At 49.5% G+C, this 26,522-nt stretch overlaps 1 protein-coding gene across 8 annotated transcripts in view; it reads right to left on the reverse strand.

The window, feature by feature from the left end:
- TOX2 (TOX high mobility group box family member 2) overlaps positions 1-26,522 on the reverse strand; it is a 133,484-nt gene that overhangs the window by 93,793 nt on the left and 13,169 nt on the right. Inside the window, exons 1-2 of one of the 8 annotated variants that reach the window (XM_072735786.1) lie at positions 11,808-11,953; positions 11,535-11,654 (exon numbers count right to left, since the gene is read on the reverse strand). The exons of 2 other annotated variants lie outside the window; for them this stretch is intronic. In XM_072735786.1, coding sequence (XP_072591887.1) covers positions 11,535-11,597 — 63 coding nt within the window. In that variant the 5' untranslated portion in view covers positions 11,598-11,654; positions 11,808-11,953. Of the gene's footprint in view, positions 1-11,534; positions 11,757-11,807; positions 11,954-26,522 lie in introns of those variants that run through there. 5 more of the 8 variants (XM_072735785.1, XM_072735784.1, XM_072735782.1 and 2 more) reach the window with 5 other exon arrangements.

Consider the following 26,522-nt stretch of genomic DNA (forward strand, 5'->3'; position numbering starts at 1 on the left):
AGACACTCAAGCCGACTCTGGTGAGTGTGGAGCCTGATGGGGAGCTCAATCCCACAACCCTGAGATCAAAACCTGAGTGAAACCAAGAGTCAGACTGGTTTCTGACTCTTAACTGACTGGGCCACCTAGGTGGCCCTGGTTGGTCAGTTTTAAGTTTTAAGGTCTGTCTCAAAACTAGACCTTCCTCTTCCTACCAGAGGAGGGTCCTGAAATCACCAACCTGCCCCCCCAAATGTTCCGCCAGGACCCTACAGAGCAGGGGAAGTTTGCCAACATCTGTGGTGCACAAATGGTACACACCCAGAGATGGGGGGACAGGGATGGTGCAGAAACCTCAAGGCTGCTCCTCAAAAAAGCTTCTGGAAACACATGCAAGTGAAATAAACGTGTTTTAAAATGGATGTCAAGATCCATTCAGCCCCTGGTGGCTACCTGTGGGTTTAGGGCAGGGTCCTGGGAACAGGCTCTGAGAATGAAGGTTGGAGGTTCGCTGGGGGGCACCACAGGAAAGACGGGAGGCAGGAAGGGCAGAGGGACAAGTTGAGCTGCGATGCAGTCACATCAGAGGCAGCAGCCTGTCCACACGACAGCTCTGGAGCGATGTCCCAGACTGAGGCAAGGAGCCACCACATTCTCAAGTGGACCCAGGCTGGACCCACTGGACCCGGGCTGCCCCGGGGGAGGGTGATAACCTCAGGAAAGGCCACCTCCCCCCACCAAAGGCAACCCCCAGAGAGGGCAACGGCAGCTAACGTTCTCAATAGCTGCCAGAATGAGTGTCTCCGTTGAGGAGGGCTCTGGGTGACTCACGAGAGCATCCACTACCACTATCATTTATTCATTTTAGCTGATTTGTGCAACATTTATGCGGTGCTTGCACAAGCCAGGGACTCCTTTAATTGTACAGTTTAGCTCGTATCATCTTCTCAACAACCCCGAGGTAAGTCACTACTACTCAGGCTCCCATTTTACAGATGAGGAAACTGAGGTTAAGTCAGGTTAAGCAGCTTGCCCAAGGCCACACAGCTGGTAGGGGGCAGAGTCAGGACTCAAACACCCAGGAAGTGCCCCTGGGGGGTCGCGGCTCTGACGCCCAGGCTTCTCCGTGTCTGGCTTGGCCCTGCCACCCTGCGAAGGCACGGAGCTGTCCAATCCCAGCCGCTGCGGTCGGCCGTCCAGAGCCTCAGGGCGCCAGTGCTGCCAGGATTCGTGCTTGACAATTATCTATCCTCCGCGGTTGGGAACGAGTCCCAAAACCCATCCTTGCCAAAGACAATTAACCAAAGGCCACATGAGCGTGCGTCGGGTGAGACTGTGGCACGGGGCGGGGGGGCGGGGTGAGCGAGTGCCTGAGACAATGAGCAGCAGATGATTTGGGAGATATTTTCTCCCAGCGCTACAAAACAAGCCCTCAATCATGCCACAAAGGGCTGGCATTGTTGGAAGGGAAATATGTCAACGACAGCGTTCAATCGTGGGACGGTTAAAAAGAAAGTGGGGGGGGGGGAAGAAAAATCGTTTGAAATAGTAATTTGACCTAGAAAGATTTTCTAGGTCACCTGAACCTGGCATTTAGGCATCTAACCCCAAAACCTAACACAGACAAAGTACCAAATTCACTTCCTTCTGTCAGTACCAGATAACACAGGAAATGATATTTGTAAACACTGCTGCTATATTTTTAAGTGCTGTCTTAAAACCAGCCTTTGGACTGGGAAGCAGACAGAACCCTGGCTCGGCGCAGCCCTGGAAGCCCGCAGACCGGGACTCGCTCATGCCCAGTGTGGCCCTTGGCCAAGACAAGGACCTGGCCGGTCAGATCCTCGGGCTCCTCCCCATAAAACAGGAACGGGACGGGCAGGCTGGGAGCATCGCAGCGTGAGGGTACACCAAGCTGCTGCGCTAGGAAGGCTGGATTTCTACCCACCCTCACCCTTCTGCTCTTGACAATCAACTCCTATGCCCCAAGTCTAGGCTCTCCCTGAGGACCTCGCAGGCACAGGGGCCAGGAAGGCAAAGAGGAACCTCTGTCCCAATAGACCTTAGCTCCCCAGAAATCAGAGAGAGAGAGAGAGAGCAGCCTGCACGGAGGCACAGCACAGGCCAGTGAGTTCTTCTACTTCATCTCCATTTTAGAGCCACCCAGGTTAAGATAAGTCAGGGAACTCAAAGACCCTATCTTTATCCCACGGAGGAAACTGAGGCCTGGGCTGGTAGATGACCCATAGCTGCTGGTAACAGCGTGCTGGGGGTGACGACCACCACTGGGTCCCCTGAGCCTGTGCCTCAAAAAGAAGCCAGACTTAGCCTTCTTGCCATCAAAGCTCAAGGTCACAGGGAGCATCCTGCCCTCCCCAATCCCTGACCCAAGTACCTACAATGTACCCAGCCATGTGCCAGACCCTGAGGACTGGACACACAAACGATCCCCAGGGAACCTTGGGATCCAGAGGGAATCCAGGTGCCAGCACCGATGACACCAGGGGTGACAAGGCAATGAGGTAGAAATAAGCCAAGTGAGAGCAACTGATGCACACCTGTTAGGTAGAAGGACTAGAGTGAGCAAAGGCCAGGCAGCTGGGAGGGTTAAAAACCCCAGGGTGTGTGTGCATGAGTGGTCGGGGCGCGTGTATGAATCATTGAGGGGGCTGTGCTGAGTGGGCAGGAGGAATCAACAGTCATCGAACAAAACAGGGAGGGTTTGCAGCAATATTCCTAAAAGAGGAGTAACTAATGGAGAGGTGCCTAGTTTGGCCAGAGACTAAAACTTTCTGTGAAGCCAGCAACCAAAGGAGTATGATAGTGATGTCAAGGGAGAACTTTATTTTTTAAAAAGAACTTATTAAAAAAATAAAAAGAATAAAAAGAACTTATTTATTTATTCATGAGAGACACAGAGAGAGAGGCAGAGACATAGGCAGAAGCAGGCTCCTTGCTGGGAGCCCGATGAGAGACTCGATCCCAGGACCCTGGGATCATGACCTGAGTCAAAGGCAGACACTCAACCACTGAGCCACCCAGGCGTCCCTCAAGGGAGAACTTTAAATCAGTGCAGCAGAAGAGAAAGTGAAGAATTAGACCCACCTCTGCATGAAAACATATGGTGAAGGAGGGCATTCACTATATGCCAGGTACCATGTCACATGATTTACACGGTATTTCCCTCAAGCTTTTGACGGAGATATGATCCCACTTTACACAGGAGAAAATTAATGGTACAATTCAAGCAACTGTTCAAAGGTCACACAGCTAGAAAGTGGCAAAGCCAAAATCTTAGCTCTATCAGGGTTCACCCTGATAACAACTATTCTATTTTGTCTCTCCTTTTGGAAACAAAGAGACAAAGTCCAATTCTTTAAAACCAGAATGGGGATAATAGGGTTATCCTGTTCCTATTTAGGAACACTTAACTAGATACTCACTGCAAGCCACCCACCAAAATGTACTCTAAACAGATTAAAGAGTTAAGTATAAAAAATCATGTTATAGGGAAATATCAGAAAAACAGAACAGAATGTTTATCAGATCTATGGCAGCAGGATAACTTCCTCAGCCCTTGAAGCAATCACAGAGGAAGGGAGATTGACAGATTCAAATATATATGCATTAATATCTTCTGTAGAAGGAAGCATAATAAAACCAAAATGAAAAGGACATCAGACTAAGAAAATATCAGCACCAACTATGAGACAGTTAATATATACGGTGTAGAAACATTTCAGTCAAATTAAAGAGACAGCAAGATACCGATAGACAAAAGGACACAGGACACAAACAGGAAAGTCACGCAAGAGGCAATCTACCAAGAAACAAATGTACAGGCAAAATGTACACTTGAGGTGATGACGGGAGAAATGTATGTGAACCACACCTACTGTAAGGAAAGGGGTATTTCACGCCACTGCTGACAAGGAAAACCGTTTCCAGCCTACTGGAAAGCAATATGGCAGCCACTCCCAAGGCAGCCAGCCAGCTTGAAGCAGAGTAGATAGAAAACCCAAGACCCTGTCTCCTGCCTCAGGAGTCACCCCCTCACCACACTGCCCATCCTGTCGCAAGTGCACCCTGTCTTGCTTAAAATGGTCTTCTGTTCTGAGTGCTGGCAATGGTACCAGCAATGGGTGGGACATGGTCTTCATCCTCCTGAGCTTGTGGTGTAGTGAGGGGGACAGGACCAGGAATTATAACATGGGTGATGAGCGTACTGGGAGCCAGAGTTCGTGGGAGCCTACAGAAGGGCCACTGTAAAAAGACTTCACAGAGGAGAAGGCTTCTAAGTAGACCTACCAGCAGGATGAGCATAATAGGCCAGGGATGAGAGAAGGCACCAGATGGAAGGGAGAGAGCATAAGAACAACACTCTCCAAGACTGGGGGTGCTGGAGAGGGGGCGCATTCACTGAGCAGGGAGGTAGCCAGAGCTGGAATGCAAGGCAAACAGGACCTTATCATGTGATGGGTTTCCAGGGCTATACTAGGGAGCTGAAGCCCAGGGTGCGAGCTGCATTTTAGAAGCTGGCCTCTGGCTTCGGGACAGGGAATGGGTTGGAAAAGGTAAGTATGAAGCCTGTCCAGGAAGCCAGGCAGATGCTGCTGTGATGATTGGCAGGGGGGACCAGGAAGCAGGACTCTGAGCAGAGCCTAGGAAGAGAAGAAACATTTGATAAGGTAATAATAAGTAAGCCAATGTGGCAGTGATTCAAAAAGAGACATTTTATGTTGATGGCTAGAAAGGGAAGCAGGGCTCGAGCCAGAATAAAATCCCAGTGTGTTTTCCATACAGAACCGAGAGTCTCAGAGATGAATGAAAACTGCCAAGAGCAAGGGATCACCCAGGAGTCAGAAAGGGGGTGACTCACCCAGTTCACAAACCCTAATTTCCTCTCCTTGGTCACACACTTCCTTCTGATTTCTTTTTCTGATGATTCATAAGAAAAAAATTTCCCCTTTTAAATTCAAACCAGAAATGCTTGAGCACCTGAGTTCACCCTGCCCAAGCCATAACCTCTGCCCCGAGCAAACAAAACCCAATCTAACCCCAGGCAGCCAGAGACACTGGCTGCCAAGAAACCGAGAGGAAACAAGAGGTTTCTGGCTCTGTGAGAGCTGTCAGAGGCCCCCCAACCCTCCCATGCCCCAAGAGGGCTTCAGTGCCAGCTCACATACACAGGGGCCATCCTCTTAGCCAGAACTCATGAGATTTCAGAATTCAGAATCTGTTTGGATCTCTGTGTGAGAATCCCACAAATTACATTGTGCCTTTGGTAGGGGGTCCAGAGCAACCCCTGCAGTAAAACACATTCATATTTCTTCACTGAATCCTACGAATATTCACACAAGTGGGTTAAGTAAAAATTACGAAGAGCTTTGCGTCAGTTCAGATCAGGTTCTGTGGCCAAATGAGTTTGTGGCATATTCACAAACCGACATTTGGTGATGGAGCTTTTTGGATTTCAGATAAGGGAGTTTAGAGCTGAATCAAGTACTGAGCACAAGGTGGTAGGCCCCTGCTGAGAGACCATCCCTCTGTGTGCCCATTTTACAGAGGAGCAAAGTGAGAAAGGTAAAGGAAACTGTTCTGGGTCTCACAGCTATTAGGTGGCTGAGCTGGGACTTAAGCCCAACCCTGACATCTTTCCACGCGTATTTAGATTCTCTAGGCAGCTGAAATGCCAGACAGAGCATTTAGCATTATGGGGAATGTGGGTGGCACTGGGAGTGGGGTCAAGACCAGGTGGGGCAGGAACCATGATGCTCCTCCTCAGGGCAGGGGGGGCTGGTGTTTGTCTCCTCACACAGGCCCAGGAACATGCAGCCATCCAGGGCCACAGAGGCCCAGAGCTCCCCGCATCCTCTGCAGACACAGTCCCAGGCCCAGAGACCTCAGAGCCCACTGGGGGAGGCAGGCACCAAACATGCAAACACACAAACATGGCTACAGTTGTGATAAACGCCGTGAAGTACACAAGGGAACTACAGAGATAAAAGGTGGAGAGGAAGGACTCGAAAAGATCTCTCTCTAGAGGTGAGAGTTAAATTAGGGGAGCCCTGCGGGGGAGAAGGAGCCTGCCACAAAGAAAGCCCTATGGGCAGAGGGATTACCAAGCACAAAGTCCCTGGGGTCAGCAAGCAGAAAACTGCCACATGGGAGAGAAATAATGTGGCTAGAACACAGAGTAGGGACAAGGTTGAGACCAGAGTGGTCGGCAGGGGCCCAAGCATGTGAAACCCTGGGACCATAGCAGACATACGGATTCTATCCCAGATGGGAAGCGTTGGCAAGTTCTTGCAAAGGAGTAACAGGTTCTGATTTACATTTTAGAAGATGACTCAGGCTTTCACATGGAGGAGGATGGATTCTGTGGGACTCCTGTCCATGACTTTCAATTTTCTCATCTACATAATGGGTTTATGAGAAGCCTTATAAAAAGCACAAGCAAGGGTGAATGGCATATGGCTGACTTAGAACAAAGACTAGACTTTCCCACCTAATCACAAAGCAGGAGAAGCCAGTCCTAAATCATCCCCTGATTAAAATCCTTCAAAGGCTCCTAACCTCTTTCTCTTGGTGCCGTGGTCCTGTTTGACCTGATTCCTGCCACTCTGTCCAGCCCCATCCCTCGTCATCTCCCACTGGACCTCTCCTCTCCTGCCAGCTGAACCACTCCCAGAATGTGCCAAGGCCCTTTCCCCAGAGCACTAGTGCTGCTAGTCCTGCTAGCACTAGTCCCACTGGTCCTGCTTCATCTCCCCTTCCTTTCTACAAACATTTGATGAGCACCTACCCTGGGCCAGTCCTGTTTTGAACACTGAGAGCCTCAAAAAAGTGGCTGAGGACCCCTGTGTGAGCACACGTGTGTGTTCATGCATGTGTGTGTGCATGTAAAACAAGAATCCAAACACATCCAGCCTGACCCTCTTCTAATTGCTGGACTGGTTCTTATTCCCCTCATGCATGCATTCATTTCCTGAAAGGATATTTATTAATTACCTAATAAATTAATTAGTTTATTAGGGGAAGAGACTAAGCCAGGCAAGTATGGGGAAGGGGGGGAAGGTGGAGAAACTTCCCGTGTAAAGGCCCTAAGGTGGGGCTAGGAGGGTGAAGACCAGTAGGGTGGGCAGAGCGAGCAAGGAGGTAGGGGGATGGAAGAGAAACCAGAGAAGCAACAAAGGATGGAGTATCCCCCACAGATGGCACTGAGATTACTCTTCCCCAGAGAGAGGAAGCCAGCACTTTTTCTGCAGCCTTATCTGATAGTTGTGGTCAGAGGAGCCAGTAAGGGCAGGCGTGAGGGCTGCAACAGCTCAACACATCCGAGGAGCCTCAGTGGGGCCTCAGAGCAGCTGACATCCGCTCGGCCTGCGGCTTCTTCCTGTGGCTTCTGCAACTCAGGTTGCCCCAATGGGTGCTATTTTTACTTCCGTTTGAGGTTCTGTGCAGGGCTCCTCTGTGCACAGTACTGGGGGCCGCTGGGTCTGGCCCCTCTTTGGGTTTGCTCTGCTCAGAGTAAAGTAGAGGAGCCATTGAAATATTCCAAGTGTCTTTGGGGACATTTACTGTCCAGCAGGTGTGAAAGAAGGGGAGATCGGTTTTGCGTGTCCTCTTGTCCGTCCTCGTGACCCTCAAAGATCAGAGAGGTTAGATGGTTTATCCAGGGTAACACAGCCAAAACCAAACCACAGGCTGAGGATTCTAATCCAGTCTGTCTGAAGGCCCTTAAATTTGCAAGGAGTTATTTGCATCTGCACGTAAATTACTGTTTTTCAAGCAGCTACTCTGTGCTATATGTCCTTCCAGAGAGCATAAGGATAAAGGTGCATCAGGCCCTGCATCAGTGGGCTGGGTACAGGGAAGGGTCCCTGGCCCACACTGTTGGGGGTGGGAGGAGTGCGGGATCAGAGCAGGCTTCTGGAAAGCAGTGATGTCACAACTCTGTCTGCAAGAATGAGCAGGAGTTCAAGGGGGAAAGGAAACATTCTGGACAAAAAGGTCTGCATGTATAAAATCCAGAAGCACCACAGCTTGGCTAGTGGGGGAGGGGGCTTCAGGAAGCTGCTCAGCCGTGATGATTCCGCCTGGGAGGAAGGAGGCAGAAGCTAGCTTGCTGAATGCAAAAAATGAGATCAGACAGGTGCCCCAGCCCCCCAAGTGGCCACATTAAGGGTATCAGAACAGATCCAACAGGCTACAAGCAACCATCCAACAAAAGGCTTTCAGCAGGGGAGTGGCTCACAGAGAACTTGCCAGCTGTGTGTGGAGAGCAAACTCTACAAGGAAGGTGGAGACAAGGAGGCCTGAGCAGAGGCTCCTGTATCACCCAGGCGATCACCCAGGTACTAGTGAAGTGGGGAGGTGGGGTTGTACCCTGCAGGTGCAACCGTCAGGGAGTGAGGCAGAGAGCAGAGCCAGGGATGATATAAGCCAAGGAGTGGATAGTCACTGTGTTTACCAAGATGGGCATGACTAGGGAGGGCGTGTCTCGGGGTGGGGGCGGATGAGTCAAGACAAGGACCATTTAGAGCCACTGTCTCCTTGAGATGAAGCTTCTGGGGCAAAGATGTGCAAACCAAAGTGGCTTTTCTATACCACTGCCCCATTCATAAAAGGCTGCTGTTCCCATGGCCTCAATTGCTTCACACAGCAAGGTAGACCCAGAGAAGGTGAGTACGTTGCCTAATGTCTCAGCCAAAAATCAAGAGAGGGAAGCCTGCAAATCCAGGCCCACCTGATTCCTGTATCAATGCCCATTTGGACAGATACTCAAAAGCAGGAGGTCCCCACCCCCACCCCCGCCACCCCATCCCAGGGCTAGGGAAAGCTGGAGAAATTACTTCCCATCTATGATATTTCAGGGCTTCAGCTGTGATCCACACATGTGAACACTTGCCAGGCCTTGTGGCTGGACCGAGACAGAGACTCCTGGACAGCCCTTGGGCCTCCTGCAATCACAGCAGGTGCCACAGAGGGAGGCCCAGCTATGCCCGAGATGCCTCCTGAGGAAACCTTGCATCCTTGCCTCTGCTCCCAATTTCATTAATTACTGGCTTGAGAATGCAGGAGGCAGCAGGAGGGAGAGAGTCATCACGGGTGCCACTAATCACAGAAAGGAAATTAATTTCAAACATGAAGCTCATCCTTCACTGGAAGTTCCACATACGGCTCCAATTTCCAACATGGAATAGAACAGTAGGAGTTGGTAGGACCAGCCTGAAGTATTTTTCTAAGGGAATCAGAGACCAAAAGAAGTCAGAGACCAAAAGAAGGCAAAGAACTTATCAATGATTGCAAAGTGATTACACAGGAGGATATAAACATATAACTCTGACTTCCCACTCCCTGGGCACCTTCATCCTCTCCATAAATATTCATCAGGCATCTGCTGTGTTTCAAACTCTATGTGCCAGCAGATACACTGGGCTCCAGTCAAAGGCTTCCACGGTCCTTCCCCAAGAGGGGTATTTTTATTTACTGAGCACCAACACAGTGCTTTATAGATCTAGTCCCATTTAATTCCAATAATCTGCCATTTTATAGATAAGGAAACTGGCTCAGAGAGGTAAAGCGACCTGCCAGAGACCACACAGCAAACACAAAGCAGAGCCAGGGCTCAAAGCCAAGTCTTAAATCTGGGCTCAGCTCCTGTTCCCCAGGTCCAGGGAGTGTTCAGAGGTAGTGATATTTCAGCCACACTCTCCCTTCTAAAACCATTCCCACCTCCCTTCCAAAGCCTTTCTTTCACCCTGGGCTCTCAGCTAGCACTGGTTTACTGGGCAGCTATTATCCCAAGACCCCACCAATACAATGCTAGTATTCAGAAAGCTGTTCTGGAAGCATTAAAAATAAGAGTCGGTTCTGTTTCAAGACAGCCAGTAAGTCCCTGTAATTAATTCCTCTCCCAGTCAAGAGACTATGGACATAACCAGAGACATAGAGAAATTGGTACCAGACAGGGCTATGAAGTAGAATGTGGCTCTGAATCCAAGCTCCCTAAGAAGAGAACCAGAACGTAAGAGTCTCTGGTCATAAGCACAAGGGAGAGAGGTCCCCAGGTCACATGCACAGGCATGTCCATGCACACACACACACAGTGTTAGCCATGAAGTTCTCCAAAGCAGAACCAAGGGTTTGGGTCATTTGTTCATTCACTCGCTCAACATTTGTGGAGGTCCTACCACATATAAGGCAAAGTGCTAGACAGTATGTGTATGCACGCACACACACAATCATCACAATACAGGGGAGGTATCAGTGTTCCCATTTTATGGATAAGGACACTGAGACTTGCAAGGCTCAAGAAGCTTGCCCTATGTCACAGATTGTATTTGTGGCAGAGTGAGATCTGAAACCAGAATCTAACCAAGACCCTGGCACACAGGAGGCAGTCCCTGGCTACCTTCTCAGTGCCTGGCTGGCTCCAAAGCATTCCCCAGCAGACCGAAGGCCTGTGGCCTCTTGCCTTTGACCCAGCATGCAGAAAGTGGTGATCATGTAGGGGGCACAGAAGCTCCTGTTTCTTGGTCTCTCTCAGTTTGCCTGGGACATTCCAAGCAAGGGAAAGCAGGCATGAGAGGGTGGTTTCTGTTTCTGGGACACATGTGCACAAAGCTAATTTTTCAACAAGCACTGTGATAAATCAGAGCACCAGAAGAGGTCAGGCCTCCTGCTCAGCTGGGTGCAGCCCTGTCACCTGCAACAAGCCCCACCCCCAAATCAGCCAACACCCTCCACAAAGACCATCTCCCCAGCAACAGCTGGAAAATGCCATCAATGTTAGGTTTCTGCATTCAAAATCTCTGTCACCTAGTACATGGGTATGAATTTGCCCTTAAATCTGTGACAATGTCCTTCCTCATCTTTTGCTGTCCTTGCTTTTACAATAGGATGGCAATTGGAGAGCCCAACTGGTTATTTTTCAATATCCTTAATGGACAAAAGGAAAAGGTGGTACTTGCAAATTTGGGGTAAAGTTTTATTGATTCCACAAACTCCAAAATTCAATGAAAGAAGGCAGCTCAAACTTTATTCATAGTGACAGCCCCAGCTACTCCTTATCCCTCCTGCCTTGAAAAGCCCTTCTCACTCCTCACTCTAGATGTCTTCTGGGCTCCTACCATACCATGTGCTATCCTCATCCTTGTTTCTGGTCTGAGTTGGCCAGACCCCCCCACTCACACCTGGCCAGGCCCACTGCAAGGTGTGATGGATGGATGGATGGATGGATGGATATAGATGGATGGATGGATGGATGGATGAACAGATGCTTCCTGAGCATGCTGGGCACCTCACCTCTGATGCTCAGGGTGCCAAGACCTGCCCCTCCAGGGGCCAATCCCAGCCACTTTCAAAATTCCTTTTCAAGAAGGAGCTGCCAACTGCAGGCCTCCTGGACCCTCCAAAGCATCGTCACTCCATAAGGTGACAAGCACCAGTCCAAGCCCCTGCCTGCCCCCACCCAGGCACCGTCTCTCTTCACCCTACAGCAACGGCCTGACCACCTCCACCGCAGGAGGCAGCGGGCACCCGCTGCTTACCTTCTGCTGAAACACACCTGCAATGCACCAGCGTCTTGCAAGTAGAAGGAGCCCGAGTCTCATTCCACAGAAGCCCTGGCAGCGAGAGAACGCGCCCGCGACAGCCTCTGTGCGATTCTGCTGCATAATCAGCAGAGAAAGAGAAAAAATGCCAGAAATAGCAAGCTTTATAAGCCCTCCTGACAAGTCTTGGTCCTCTATTGGCTGGAGGCCCAGCACCCCCGCCCCCCATCCCATTCCTATAAGGTGAAATGGAAAAACCTGTTATTTAACCTCTTTTATCAAAATCCATCTCCTATCCCAATCTGGGCCTGAGTGTTCCGAGCTCCTGGCAGCGGTCTCCACACCAGGTCTCAGGGAGCGGAAGGGGAGGCAGCCTTCCCCACTCACGCACACTGCCTCCGGAGCAGGTATTGAGCTGGAAAGGCTTCTGGAAGGCAGCCTAGCAGCACCTGTCAACCTGTGAAAGTTGCATGCCATCTCATTGGCAATCAGACTTCTGAGCGTCCGAGTAAAATATATCCATTCTATGGAATGTGAGGGAATGAGGAAGGTCTGCAGGTGCTGACTTGGGACCCTTTGGAAGAAAAAGTCAAAGACATGATCCCATCTTTACAAAACAAAACAAAAACAATAACTGTGTGTGTGTGATATGCCCTGTCAGAGATGCCAAACTGAGAACAGCGACAATCTGCAGAGTAGGAGAAGGAGGTATTTTTCATCTGCTACTTTTCTCTTTTTTGTCTAATTTTTTTTCTTTTTTTCTTTTCCACAAGCATGCATGACATTTGTGTGTTTTGTTTTGTTTTCTTTTGTTTGACATTTGTAATTTAAGACAAAAAAAAATGGGGCAGCCCGGGTGGCTCAGCGGTTTAGCGCTGCCTTCGGCTCAGAGCCTGCTCCTGGAGACCCAGGATCGAGTCCCGCATGGAGCTTTTCCCTCTGCCTGCGTCTCTGCCTCTCTCTCTCTCTCTCTGTGTGTCTCTCATGAATGGATAAATAAAATCTTTAAAAAATAAAATAAAAAATTAACCAAAAATATAAGAGCCGCCCTAGTTCCTTCCCACTCCTCTGATGCCAGCAGGCCAAGGGCCGAGGCTGGATCAGGCCTGGGACAGCGCTGGCCTGAGGAACTATGGATTCCCCTGTAACGGCCTTAGTTTTCACACAGGTGCAGTTAATTCAGGGCTCCAGGAGGAATGTGGACTCGAGTAAGACAGGACTGGGTTTAAATCCTAGCTGTGCTAGCTTCCCTGAGCCTCAGTTTCTTCATTTGTAAAATGGGGATGACAGTACCTATTAAGTGCCATGTACTTTGCCAGGTGCTGTTAAGCCAGTTTTAATTTTTGGACATTTCAGAAACACCAAAGGCTGTGGAGGAAGCCTCACATAGCTGAGGGCATCCAGGACTCAGTGAGAGGAGTTCTAGAAGTATCCCACTACCGAACACTTATACCAATAATAAACTAAGTGATAAGGAGAAGGACCCAGGTAACAAATGGTGACAAAGGGGACCAGTGCTTAGGCCTCTGCATGAGGAGGGGGTGGAGGGATCAGAAAGGGCTCCAGAGAGGAAGGGTCCTGTGTTCATGCCTCTGCACCTTTCTCATGCTGTTCACTCTGCCTGGATCATGCTCGCCCAGATGCTCCCTCACACAATCGACTTCTCATCCTTCATTCACATTCTGCTTGGAGATCTCCTTCCTCCCCAGAGAGGGCTCCTCTGACCCACCCACACTGAGTTCCTTTCTTCCTAGCACATCACTCCAATGGCTTCTGCTTATTTGTTTTGATGGCTTTCACTTCTGTTTATTGCTCACCTTTCCTCACTAGGCTGTGAACTCCATGATGACCAGGACTCTGTAGAGCCTTGCTCATCTCTGGGTCTCGGCTCCTAGCAGAGGCCCTGACACACAGCAGATGCTCAACAAACAGAAAGTACACGCAATCTGTAGATCCAAGGCCCAGATCCCAGTGCATGGATCCTTGTGTGAAGGAAAGGGAAAGAGAGATTTTGTACTATGACAGAAAGATGGAAATTTCAGCTATATCAAAGAGCTGGAAACACACACACAAAGCTGGGAGGGTACTACAAAAGCTCATCCATGAATGCTTCTATAGGCTTAGATGGGAAAGGACTTCCTAGGCCCCATGCATTTGCACACAGATATTTATTCTTTGTTGTAACATTATTTATAAGAAAATGGAAATAAGAATAATACAACTGAGGGCCACCTGGGTGGCTGTTACTTGAGCATCTGACTCTTGATTTTGGCTCAAGTCCTGATCTCAAGGTCATGGGATCGAGCTCCATGTCAGGCTCCATGCTCAGTGTGGAGTCAGTTTGTCCCTCTCTCTCCCCTTTGCCCCTCTTGTCACTTTCTCTCTCTCTCTCAAATATATAAATAAAAGATCTTTAAATATCACACTGTTGCTGTTTTAAAAAAAAGAATAAAATCCATTGATAGGGTATTGGTTAAATAAATCACAACTCTGTACAGTGGAATACTATGCAGCCATGACAAATGATCTGCATTCACTGATAATGAAAAAACGCCCATATTAGTGTTGGATATTGAACTTTCTAACTGGAGACCAGAGACTCCAACAAGCAAAAGGTATAACTGATGGTTACAGAGAAAGTGTGAAGGTAAAAAGCCTTCAATTATCATTTACTAACTCATTCACTCAACAGCAGTTACTGTTCCCTTTGGCTAGTCCCCACTCCATGCAGGGCATGTTCCAGACACAAGGGGAGTGTGTGATCAGGACATTGTCCTTGCCCCCAAAGACATCTGAGCTCAGGCACGAAGGGGAGAAATTAGTACATAAGGGAGACAGTGCTCATGGCTAAGAGCCTCAGGGTTATCGGCTAAGGGAGGGCTTCACAGAAAAGGTGTCATCTGAGCTGGGGATTGCAGGAGGGGCAGTGTTGGGTTTACAGAGAAGGGAGGAAGCATGTTAAGAGGCAGAGGTGGGGTGACACAGGACAGATGCAGAAAGTCCCTGCATTCTCCATCAAATGCTGGCCTCCACCACATGCAGGAAAGGGAATCTGAGAGCTGAGCCTGGGAATAGAAGATTCTGGACTTGACTCTGCCACTCATGACCTAGAAAGAGGAATTCTGGGGTTGTGACCATGCTGTCCCCAGGTATGTGGTTACAGAATGGCTTCCCAACCTGGACTCACCTTGAGAGTGAGTCCCCATTACATCTGGGCCACGGTACCCAGTTGAGGGGGTCTGAGCTCTACAGACCCTCTGCTTAGCTCCTTCTGGGGTGGAGCCAGGGAGGCTCTGTACCTTAACAGAGCTCAGCATTTTTTATTTTATTTATTTTTTTAATTTGGGGGCATTTGGGGGCAGCTCGATGGTTATGGTTCAAAACAAGGAGAGATGACTCAGCTTCATGTGAAGGAGCAGAAGCCTTTTGGAAAAGATATTTCTGTTTTAATGCTTCTCTCTTCTCAGCCACAGAGGCCGCTAATCCAGGCTGCCTTGTTCTTGACATTCAACCGTTCCCAGAGTAGGGGCAGGACAAGGGCCAGGCTCCGGGAGCCAGACTGCCCAAATCTGAATCCTGGCACTACCCCCTTACGAACTAAGAAGACCTGGACAAAGTTATCCCCTCTGAGCCTGTGTTTACTTAAGACTGCTTTGAGGGGTCTTTGTGCAAAGCCACCATCACTCATAGAAAGGGCCTGGTCCCATGCCTGGCACAAAGTGAGTGGGTGATAAATATCACTATTAGTAGCAACAGGGACCTGTGCTGAGCTCCTACTGTGCCTGGATTATCTCAATCCTTACACACCGCCAAGCACAAGTTCCCGTATTACTGATGAATTGGCCTGGGTTCAAAGCAAGTTGCTGACTTGAGTTTCCATCTTCCCATTCAAGACGGTCAGTGCACACACCCTGGGGCGACTTAGAAGTGAATCGGTACAAGCCCTTTCTTTCTGTCTGACTGCACAGCAGCCAAACGCACATCAGCTCCTCACTGCCTTTATCTGCAAAATGGGCACAATATTCTGAAGTTGTTGTAATATCCTAGTCACAGCTTAATAAAAATAATTCCATGAAGGTGCTTCGAAATCTTCTATATTGGAATGCCTGGCTGGCTCTGTTGGTTGGGCTTCTGCCTTTGGCTTGTCATGATCCCGAGGTCCTAGGATCGAACCCTGCATGGAGCCTGCTTCTCCCTCTGCCTGCTGCTCCCCCTGCTTGTGCTCTCTCTCCGTCAAATAAACAAAATCTTAAAAAACAAAAATAAATACAACTTCCATGTTATGACATCATTCCTCTGGAACAAGGAGTCAACAAAAAGCTGAGCTCTTCATATACAATATCCCAAGGGGAGTCATGAAGCTGTTTGGAAAAGCACCCTCATGAGTCTGGAGAAAACCCGAAAATGAGAAAGACGTACGAGGGCATGCAAATAAAATAAAAGGACTTTAAAACGACCCACCAAAAAAAATAAATAAAAAAAATAAAACGACCCACCATTCAAATGGCCACCCTGCACCGTGATATTAACACAGGGTCTCTCAAACTTTTGTCCTGGAACCAATTTGAAAAAAAGAAAAAAAAATACCCCAATGCAGGTGAACACATGGAAACCAAGACAGTCAAAACCTTTTCCGTCCTCTTCCCCTGCATTGCCCTGAAGTACATGCTGACAGGGCAACCTTAATAGTAACTGACTAATTGTAAACCCTATGATTACCAGGGTTGATTTCCATGGAACTTCCTTTTACAGCACGGAGAACCTCTCTGGAGCGTAATTGCCAAGTTCAATTTTAGCTCCGTCACATCCAACCATCGCTGCTAACTAAGGCGGCTGCTTCCTTGCCAGGTAAGCCGTAATGAAGTCGGCTCCCTGCTTAATTTCACAATATTGTGATGCCCCCGTCAGCACCTGTAAGTGCTGAGAAGCTCTGAGCTGCTGTTAAATAAATCTCGCCCAAGGGAAGTGATTAAAGCCACTTTGTGCCTCTAATGCCTTCTGGATCCTGCCCCCCCTCCCCCGGGGCATTGTGGTTGCTCCAGTCCTGCATGCCTCCTGCCCCAAAACGCGTGCCACCCTGGGGCCACACTGCATACCTGAGGCTGCACTGGGCCCTGCCTCCCTTCATCCTCTGTAGATGCCCCCCACTCCCCCTGACCCTGCCACAGCCCTGTCGGAATTCGAACTCATGTCGGACTGCACGGAGGGAGTCTCACTTGAATGGCCCTCACACAACCTCCCACTGCACCACCTGTACTCGTTTGTGGGGCTTATGCACAACACCACATTCCAACCTCATTTCATCACAGTGCCCCAATGGCCTTGGCGTCTATCCTGTTAGGAAGCAGCTTCCACCCCTTGCACACAGAACTCCCCTCCACTGGGTTCCAACAGCACAACTGTACTCCGGGCACTGGCAGGTATATTTGGCCTGACTTTGTGCAGACTTCAGCTTTTGTCCAGAAACTGATAGAAGCAAGCTATGACCGGGCAGAGGGGTGAGAGCTGTGCCCTCTGAGCACCCACTACTCACTGGGAATGTACCAGGTACTTTCTACCCATGTAATAATCCCCACAATCAGCCAGAGCAGCAAGGGAGCAGGGTCTCATCCCCTTGCTTTATATTTGGGGAAACTGAGGTCTGAGAACTTCCATGAGGCTGGTGAGAGGAATTTCTTTCAGCTCCAAACGCCAGTTAAGACTGTGTTTCTCGTGAGGACCTGCTAAGCCTCTTCCCTTTGGTCAAAAAAATCATGGAGTAAATCTATTTCCCTTTTCACTCATCTGCCAGGAAGCCCAGAGCCAGATTTACAGGCCAATTTCCATAAGATCCCAGGGCCAACAAATCTGCTTTCATTTTCCAAATTCAATAGAATTTGTTCTATTTTATATTTTCCTTGGCTCTAGTTTTGTAATGTATCATATATGCTTCTATATCTTCCTATGTGTTCGTTACTGAAAAACCAAAAATAAACAAGCAACCACCAAAAATGAGACTCTGAGAGGTTAGGTAGTGTCCCAAGGTCCCACAGTGGGCCCAGCAGAGGTCTTCCTACTACTATCTGACCCCATCTTCTTCCCCTACCCAACCAAAAGCAGTTTCTGCACATCTGCTTCCTGCCAAGCACAACAGGTCCTGCTACATCAATACTAATTTCCCAACGTGAAGTAACAGTAAGAATAGCACATACTCTGTCCTGGGTACTGTTCCTGCATTTACATATGTTGGTTCTCAAGACAACCTTGTTAGGTAGATGCGATTATTATCCCCATTTTACAGAGAAGGAAACTAAGGCATGGAGAAGGTAAGTAACTTGCTGGATATACACAGCTAATAAGTGTCATAAGCAGGATTGGAAGTAAACTTCTGCTCACTATGGTGCTGTCAACGGAGTCACCAAATCCGTCATTTTACAGGTAAGGAGACAAGGTTACAAAAGACAACAGGTTCACCCAAGCCTGGGCTTTGACTATCAGGTATGGATGGCTGCAGATGTAGAGGGAGAAGCCAGGGGCTCCAGGAAGTCCCCCTCTCAATATCCAGCCAAGGCAAAGCCATGCTTCTAGAAGGGAGGGTATAAGCCTGCTCCTGCCACATGTGCACAAGGAGGCTTCCAGACAGAAACACAGGGACTAGAAACCTTTGGGGTTTCCAAGGCCACCTCGGTCCCCTCCACTATGAACACCCTGGACCTCTGTGGGGTGGGATGGGCATCGCAAGCCAGCTGCCTCCACGTGGCAAGCTGACAAACACACTCCTCCCGGCCACGCCAGTGTCTGGGCCCTAGTTCAGCCAAAGGCAATATGGAAATGGGTTCTGAAACAAGAAGACACCAGGTTCAAATCCCAGCTCTGCCCCTTACTAGCTGTGAACCCTGGGTAAGGGTGAGCCTCTCTGCATTAATGTTACCACCTTGCTAGATGTCACCACCTTGCTGGCCCACTGGCCCTTGCCCTCCCTTCTAGTGTAGACGTCTTCTGTTTCAGCTCCTGCCTCCAGAAGGGTCGTGGCAACTTCTTCTAGGGCATCAGTCAGGAGATGCCAGAGGGAAGGAGACAGCAGGGGTGTTTGCTCCAATTTATCTCACTCAGGACATGCTTTCTGGGACAAGACTGAAAAAATAAAATTAAATAATGAAATGTGAGGTTGAACAGAAACCCAAAGTGAGGACTGATTTTGCTAGAACCACTCAGTACCTCAGGCAGGCAGGGAAGGAGGGCTAATAGAGTCCCCATGGCTTGCGCCATCACTAGAGGCCATCTACAGCAGGACAGGGCTGCCAGCCCATGTGATGCCTCCTGGTTACCATGGTTTCTGTTTATTCTGGGGCCTGGTAAAGAGGAGTGTTTGCTATATTCTGACTTGCAGTCACCGAGCTCCCGGCACTGTCCTCAGCTGCACACAGGCAAGAGCCTGCATGCACAGAGGAGAAGCACTAAGATTAACCTGGCCCCACAGGTCCCTCCCCACCCAACCTGAGGTGGATGGAATCAGGCCCCATTTTCAGATGAGAAAACCAAGGCCTGAGGCTAGTGGCACTTGCCCAGAATTTCAGGGCAATACCACAAGGAGCAAGGATTCAAACTCGAATTTGTCTGACTTATCCCATTTCTCCATTTCTGTGCTAGCTCATTTATGATCATTATTCTGGCTCCCAGCAACCTCAGACCTTTTCTGAAACTGCACCCCCTGATATGCCTTGAGAGAACCTGCTGAAGGCTCAAGGACAGTAAAGGCAGTAAGCAGGTGGTTCCCCAGGGGGCTGGATACTCAGGTCCCCACACCAGATCTGACATCTCCATTCAGGGTCTAAAGATCACTGGCCAACAGGACTAAATCCAAACCCTGTACTTCACCCAGCATCCCAGACCCACCCCTCGATCCTACACATCTGACCTCTCCCTCACTGCCCCCTTGCCCTTTCCAATGCTCAAATCTCTCCTCTTGTATAAGGATTTGCTGGGTGACTGTGTGAGCATCAATCTCTCCCTTGTCCCAAAGCCCACCAAGCCTAGCCAAGTCTCTCCTTCCACAGGGCCTTCGCACATGCTGCCCTCTCTATCTAGAATGCTGCTCTTGCCCCATGTGGCAACCTGTCTACCTACAATTCCTGAAGTTCCCTCTGACTCCCCGCCCCCCCATTACCCGGCCTCGTAGCACATGTGTAGCTCTCCTAATTGACCCTGCCATGCTCACATTTTGTGTTTCATTGTGTCATTATACATCTTTTGTTCACCCTGGAGTTCCCACCCCAGTGCCTAGTACACAGCAGAGGCTTCATAAAAATGTTTGTTGTCAGCCACAGTAGATTACAAAGATGACCACAGGTCCTCCCATTTCTACATGCCTGCCCTCTGCACAGTGATGTCACTGCTCTTCTTACCAAAAGATGGGAGTCTTTTTCTTCCCATCTTGAAGCCAGGCTTAGCCACGTGACTTTACTTGGCCACTGAGACAGCAACAAATGTGCCACAAGGAAAAGCCTGAAAAGCATGTGTGCACTGGAACGTCTCACTCTTGCAGCCTCAGGAGCCCCGGAGCACCTAGTGAAGGAGCCTGAGCTAGCCTGCTGGAAGAAGAGGTCTGGAGGAAAGCCGAGCCAACAATCAGCCAGCTCCCAGCCAGCAGCCTGCCAACTGCCAAACAGGTGAGTGAGGCCATCCTAGATCACCCAGCTGCCAGGTAACCAGCCAAGTGATCACAGATGCAGGAGGGAGCCCTGCAGAGACCAGCCAGCCAGACAGTCCTCCAGCCAACCCACAGATTGTGAGCTAAATAAAACAGCGGTTGCTTTAAACAACTAATTTTGGGTGGCTTGTTAGGCAGCAACTAATAGGAGCTAACAGTAGAGCACTGGCCATGATATTCTCACAGCCAAAGAACAAGTGTCTGGTCTATACAATATCAAGTTGAGAACAATACAAGCCTCTTGGGAGGTGGAAAGCAGCTGGTGGGGGGGGATGAGGGTTTGAGTCTGGACAAGGCATTCACCTCTGTCTGCAATGAGAATAATATACTCTATGCCAAGTCTAGGTTGGGATGGTTTGACTCTAAGCAGGGAATCCCTTCCCCCCAGGGAAGCTAAAGATCTGCATATGTTGCAGAATAAAGATCATGACTTTGGAGCTGGACAGGTTCTGGTTCATGACCCACTCTCCTACCTGCAGGCTGTGTGACCTTAGACAAGTTTCTCGACCCCTCTGAGCCTGTGGTGTCACCTATCCGCTGTTTGTGACATGGTAATAATAACATGTAACTTACAGGACTATTGTGAGGGTTAAAGAACACAGTATACATAAGACACCTGGCACACAGTAGGTATGCAATAAACAGTAGCTCCTCCTCTGTCACCACCCCAGCCTAGTGGGTACCTCTCCCACTACCATCTTAGCCCTGCCACCCCACTTGGCAGTAACAGTTTCTATGGTTGTTATCAGCATCTTATGCCAGGTGCCAAGTTGTGACTGTAGCTTACATAACATCCTGAAAAAGTGAGAGAGAGAGAGAGAGAGAGAGAGAGAGAGAGGTTTATGTGAAGAATGAGAAAGAGCTGGATGTTGCCAGCTTTGACTGGGGGAGAAAACTTAGGCCACGGATAAGAGAGTAAAGAAGGCTGAAGATGATTCAGACCCGAATCCTCAACTTCAAAGTCTTGACACACCCAAGTCCACGTCTATGTCCATCTAGGATGACGGTCTGTGGTCCTTCCTCCCTTCACCTCCCAGGTGCCACCATGCAGCTTGGGGCTGGTTGCACAGGAGGAGAGAGGCAGGAAGATGGGCTTATCTAAGTAGCAAGGCAACCAGCTCTTACCTACCCTGAGATCACTGGATAGCACTGGGATTCCAGGGCCCCTGTACCACAAAGCACCTACAGCAAATGTGGAAATCCCTCTGCCCCAAGGACCCCAAGTGCTAAGAAAGTGGTCTACAGAAAGGGGTCCAGGAAGGACTCCAGGCCCCCACCCCAGCATGTACATGTACACACACACACACACACACACACACACACACACACACACAGACTGATGAATCAGGGAAGACAGATGTGTGGGGAAGGTGGCCCAGTGTGGGGGTGGGAAGGGCCCCCAAGCAAAGGGTGCAACACTGCCTTACTTCCCTTGCACATATCACACCTGCCCCAAAGCCCTCCGTGGCTCCCCACCGTAAGACCCAAACTCCAAGGCCTGGCATTGAGTGCCCTTCCCAAGCTGCAGGTTTTGTCTCCACTTCCACACTAGCCTGTACCCATCCAGACAGCTGTGCCACAGTTCCCCAAGCCACCCGTCCCCTTGGCCTTGGCCACACCCTCTCCCTGCTTGATGATGTTATGGAGGTCAAGAATGGGGGTCTTAGCAAATAGGTTCAGGTTCCAGTCCCAGTGTGACAATGACCCAGTCACCTGACTTCCAGTGCCTTCCTTTATCTGCACAGCAGGATCAGCTTCTACTCCCAAGTGTGGTTATGAAGAATAAATAAATAAGTAAAACACCTATCCCATGGTACACATGAAATTAGTGGCTTGTCTGTCCTCCCTTCCTCTATATGTCCCCATCCTACCATTCTTGGAGGTCCTGCCAAAATACCTCTGCCAGGAAGCACTCCCTGAGCACTGCAGGTCTCAGGGATTCTCTCCCCCACCCTGTTGTCTCTCCCTCCCCCTCTCTTTCAATCTCCCTCTCTCCTCTTCCCTCCACCACTGCCCTGTCCCCTTCCCCTCCCCCCCCCATCCTCCTCTCTCTGCTCCCTCTCTCCTCCCCCTCCTTGGGCTCTGAAGCAAGAGTTGTCTACCCTGTGCAGACCCTCACCTATCCACCCATCCCTACCTGCAGGCTCTATCACAACCTAAGGACAAGGACCAAGGACCAATCACAACCAAACCGTGTGAGGCTGTAGCGCAAACAGTGCCCAGAGAGCAGAGGTGGCTTACCCAAGGTCACACAGCAGAGTTCAAACAAAAGCCAACAGTCCTGGCTCCCCTTCCACACTCCCAAAGCTATTCTCAGATGATGATAAAGTGTGTGGATGCTGATGGGTCCCAACAAGATCCCTCTTTTCAGGCCGTGCATCTATCCTCCAGTGGCTGTGAATGTTAATGCCCCCTCCTTTGCAGAAGTACCCTTGGCTGACAGAAGAAAAGCATAGAAAGTATGACACCTCTCCCCCAACCCTCCCTGAGGAAGCCCATGGCCAGGAACCCACGGACAAGGGTGTGCAAAAGACCACCACCAGGATTCCCCATGGAATTGGGCTGAAGCAGATCTCCAGCTGAGACCACCTCCTTGCTCACCTCCTCCCCCAGGGCTTCCTGGGCCCTCAAGCCCTTTCTAGGGAGAGTACTCTTTCACCAGCATCCTTGTCTAGGGCTCTGCTTCTAGAGAGCTCAGTCTGACACAGAGGCCTTGGTTCTCAAATTGTGGTCCACTGACCAGCAACTCAGCATCTCCTGGACCTTGTTAGACCCTCAAAATCTCTGGCCCCACTCCAGGTCTACTGAATCAGAATCTGCATTTTAATAAGACCCTGTGTGATTTCCATGCCTGTTAAAGGTTGGGAAGCTCTGGCCTAAGGTAGGTAGTTACCAACCAACTGTGGGGGCCATCCAGCGAACATGGTCTGAACAAAACGTGCCTATCTGTTGCAGCAGTTATACAGCTAAGGTGGCGTTATCCAACCCTGATGACTGACTATGGAAGTGAGCCAGGTAGTATGGACATAATCACCCCAACCACCAGTGTGTCATCTCTGTGGCCCATGCTCCAGTGAGTTTCAACGGTTCCACAGTGCAAGTTCCATGTCCTTCTGGCTTGAGCTCCAGCCACACATGCCTCACTCTGTCCCCAGAATTCTGTTTCTCTTTGCAACTAGTCCAGTGTCTGCATTAGTCAATTAAAGACTTTGCATCTACCCCTTCTTGGGGAGACCCCCACCTCCAACACTAGACAACCATGAAAGGCTCCCCAAGGGCATCCCTAGAGAAGATGCTAGAAAGAGGGGTGGTTAGGATTCTCCAGGGTCCTGGGGGATGCAGGGAGGGGGAACGCAGACACAGATGTCTCTGCCTTGGAAAGAGGAACTGCTGGCCTGCCCTGAGTCAGAAACCCCTCTTCTGAGGCCCCACTCCAGACACCCTAGGGCATGAGCCCCTCATCCCCGTGTGAGCCCCTCAGAGTCCCTCTAAGGGGATGTCCGTGACCTTTGCAAAACTGAAGGCAATAACCAAGTCCTATGTGCTGAACAGACCCCAGGGCCGGCCCCGGAGGCTGCGATAATCCACACGCGTGTTTGGACAGGAGCACCCTGCAAAGCTCAGTCAACGCTGCCTGTTGCCTGAGGAGGGAAGCGGTTCACCTTTTGCTAATCGTTCTAATTCATTTTTTATTACTAACTTTCCTATTTTCTGTTTGCCATCTGATTGAAGATATTACCAAAGGCATTTAAACAGCATCAGACTGTACCACAATGGCAAACATAACTCTTTTTATTGAAATCTGCATTAATATACATATAATTCCCTGATCACAAAGACTTCATGGTCCACATGTTAGACCCTCCGTGAAGGCAGATTTGACAAGAGGCACATGCACAACTGAAGGTTCTTCAGAAGACAACAGGACACGCCAGGAGGGTGCGACAAAATGGGTGCTTCCTTGTGCAGCTAGGGAACGTGGATGACTGTTCTGGAAAATGGCGTGACAGCTGAATCAAGAGCACTAAAAGTGCTCACTCCTTCTGACCCAGGGGTTCTACTCTGGCCCAGAACCAACAGCCTGGGTCTTTCTGCAATGATGGGAATGTTCTGCACAGGCCGGTGGTTACAGAGCACTTAAAATACGGGTAGTGTGACTGAGGAATTAGGTTGGATTTGATCTGGTTTGATGTTAAACCAAAACAGCCTCATGTGGCTAGTGGCTCTCCTGTTAGTGCGGCGAGCCATCATCAATTCTCTCCTAAACCACAGCAATCACCTCCCTCCATCCTCCTGCATCCACTCTTGCCCTTCCCCATCCAATGTGTTGACAGTCACCAAGGTCCTTCTAACTACTCCCACTGCTCTTGAGACACAGTCCAAGCTCCCAGACATGGCCTCCAAGGGGACAGAGAGCACCCCAGCTCTCAGGGAACCCGAAGTGTTCCACGTGCTGCAAGGGCAATGACAGCAGCAGAGGGGAAGGCAGGGAAGGCCTCCTTCCTGTGGGAAGGCACTTGAGAAGAAACTTAAAAGATATGGGTGCAGGAGTCAGCCAGGTAGGTGGGCAATGCCCCAAACGGAGGCAGAGCAGTTAGAGTTGCTCTGATGGATCCCCACCATCACGAAGCTGAAGTTCTAGGGGCAGATGCAGGACATAAACAATAAACATAACGAACAAATTACACACCATGAAAAGAGAAAAGACAAAACAGGTAAGGGCAGGTCAGGGGCTTCTGGAGGGAGCCAGCTGGGGCAGAACAGTTTGTGGCTCTGAATCTTCAGGACAAGACGCACCCAAAGCAACACTGCTCTTGAGTCTGCATGGTACGACAGTGGCAGGGGACCTTCTCGCATTCCCTAAACTTTCTGGCAGGTAACATAATCTTCATGATTTACAGTTTAATAAAAAGAGAAGGGGCAATAACTTCAGGAGAGAAGGCACCAAAAAATTCCTGCTTGCTCAACAGAAATGTTCCCACGAGCTGGGGATCTTGTTATCTCTGAAGGCCAGACTGACTGTGCCCCAGATACCCAACACAGGCGAGTGGGAGCTACATCTCCCTCCCGAATGCACCAAGGTCACCACCAGCAGGGACACGGGAGGGGGACAAAACAAGGGCCTGAGGTCGGCCAGTCCTTGCCCCAGAAGTCAAGCATTGATTAAAATATGTGAGGATTTTCAATATCAGCCCTCTTGACTCTACTTCAACTCTCTTCCTTGGGCTCAGCAGCAGGTGAGGGTGGCATGTCATTACAATGGGAATTCATATTTATTAACACTTGCAGGCCCTAGGGCCCCTGGCTGGCTCAGTCCGCAGAGCGTGCAACTCTTGATCTCAGAGTTGTAAGTTCGAGCCCCATGTTCGGTGTAGAGATTACTTACATGAATAAATAAAAACATAAAACCAAAATAAAATACTTGCCGGCACCAGACACTGCCTCTCACATGGACCCAAAAAGGCATTTGATGTTATCTACACACCAGGGAAAGCCATTGGAAGGTCTGAAGCAGAGGCCTGATTTAGGCAAGTAAGACTTCACCAAGGCATAACAGAGAGCCAATGTGTGGTTTTGCCCAGAGAAATGACAGGATTCAATTTACACATCAGAAAGATCTTGATCGTGGCTTGGGTAGCTCCTCAGCTCATCCTGATGTGTGACTTGTGGTCACTGAATAGTAAATGTCTCCCAAAGCCAAGTATCCCCAGCTGGCATGTGGGAGGTAGCCGCCTTTCAGAAAAGCAAGACAAAACAGCAAATGACAGGATGTGTTGATGGAGCATCAGATGGGCACAGGGCTGTCAGCAGATGGAAAATTGTCCCAGAGAACGCCTCAACAGGGTCGTGGCTTATTGTTAATGTCGAGCCATTAGGAAAACACAATTATGTGCTTCACTGATACTGTAAGACATAATCTGAGACAGAGTGCAAACATTTATCGCTTTCCAAAAAAAAAAGAGGTAAGACAACTAACACAAGAGCCACTGGAGGAAATGCTTGCATCGTACAGGTGGCTGGCCAAACCCTTCAGCTTATTGGTTTTTTTCTCCCTTTCATTTAAAGTCAAATGTTTGGCCCTTGGGCATCCATGGATAGATTTGGAAAGGTAATTAAAATGAACTATCCCAGGTGCTTAAACATACATTATTATCTCATTTAATTTCATAAGCAGGTAGGCACTAATAACCCCATTTTATAGATGAGGAAACTGAGGCCCAGAAGTATTAAGTAGCTTTCCAAATGCCCCTGCTTCCCTCACCAGCTTTATCTCTTGATACTCTGGTCCTCTCCTA

Source organism: Vulpes vulpes, chromosome 14 (assembly GCF_048418805.1).
Source record: "Vulpes vulpes isolate BD-2025 chromosome 14, VulVul3, whole genome shotgun sequence".
Taxonomy (NCBI): Eukaryota; Metazoa; Chordata; class Mammalia; order Carnivora; family Canidae; genus Vulpes; species Vulpes vulpes.